Raw genomic sequence first — 245 nt, 5'->3', positions numbered from 1 at the left:
GGCGCAGCGCCCATGGGAGCCGAAGCCGCCCGGCGCTTCCCCGCCTCTCTCCTTTCTCTTCCGTCGCCAAGATGGCGGAGTACGATCTGACCACCAAGATCGCGCACTTCTTGGACCGGCACTTAGTCTTCCCGCTGCTGGAGTTCCTCTCCGTCAAGGAGGTAGGGAGCGACTCCAGAAACAGAAGATCTGGCCCTGCACCTGAGGGAGTCGAGAAGTGGCAGAAATTGCACCTGACGGCTGCG

The 245-nt window shown here is 62.0% G+C and overlaps 1 protein-coding gene across 1 annotated transcript in view; it reads left to right on the top strand.

Moving 5' to 3' along the window:
• The first annotated feature begins 45 nt into the window (after positions 1-45).
• EIF3E (eukaryotic translation initiation factor 3, subunit E) overlaps positions 46-245 on the top strand; it is a 21,509-nt gene continuing 21,309 nt past the window's right edge. Inside the window, exon 1 of the mRNA XM_010186332.1 lies at positions 46-161. Within this exon, the coding sequence (XP_010184634.1) occupies positions 72-161 (90 nt within the window). The 5' untranslated portion in view covers positions 46-71. The remainder of the gene's footprint in view (positions 162-245) is intronic.

This window comes from Mesitornis unicolor, unplaced genomic scaffold (genome assembly GCF_000695765.1).
Source record: "Mesitornis unicolor isolate BGI_N332 unplaced genomic scaffold, ASM69576v1 scaffold7546, whole genome shotgun sequence".
Taxonomy (NCBI): domain Eukaryota; kingdom Metazoa; phylum Chordata; class Aves; order Mesitornithiformes; family Mesitornithidae; genus Mesitornis; species Mesitornis unicolor.
Note: the sequence above shows the minus strand (reverse complement) of the source record. Positions and strands in the feature narration are given on the sequence as shown.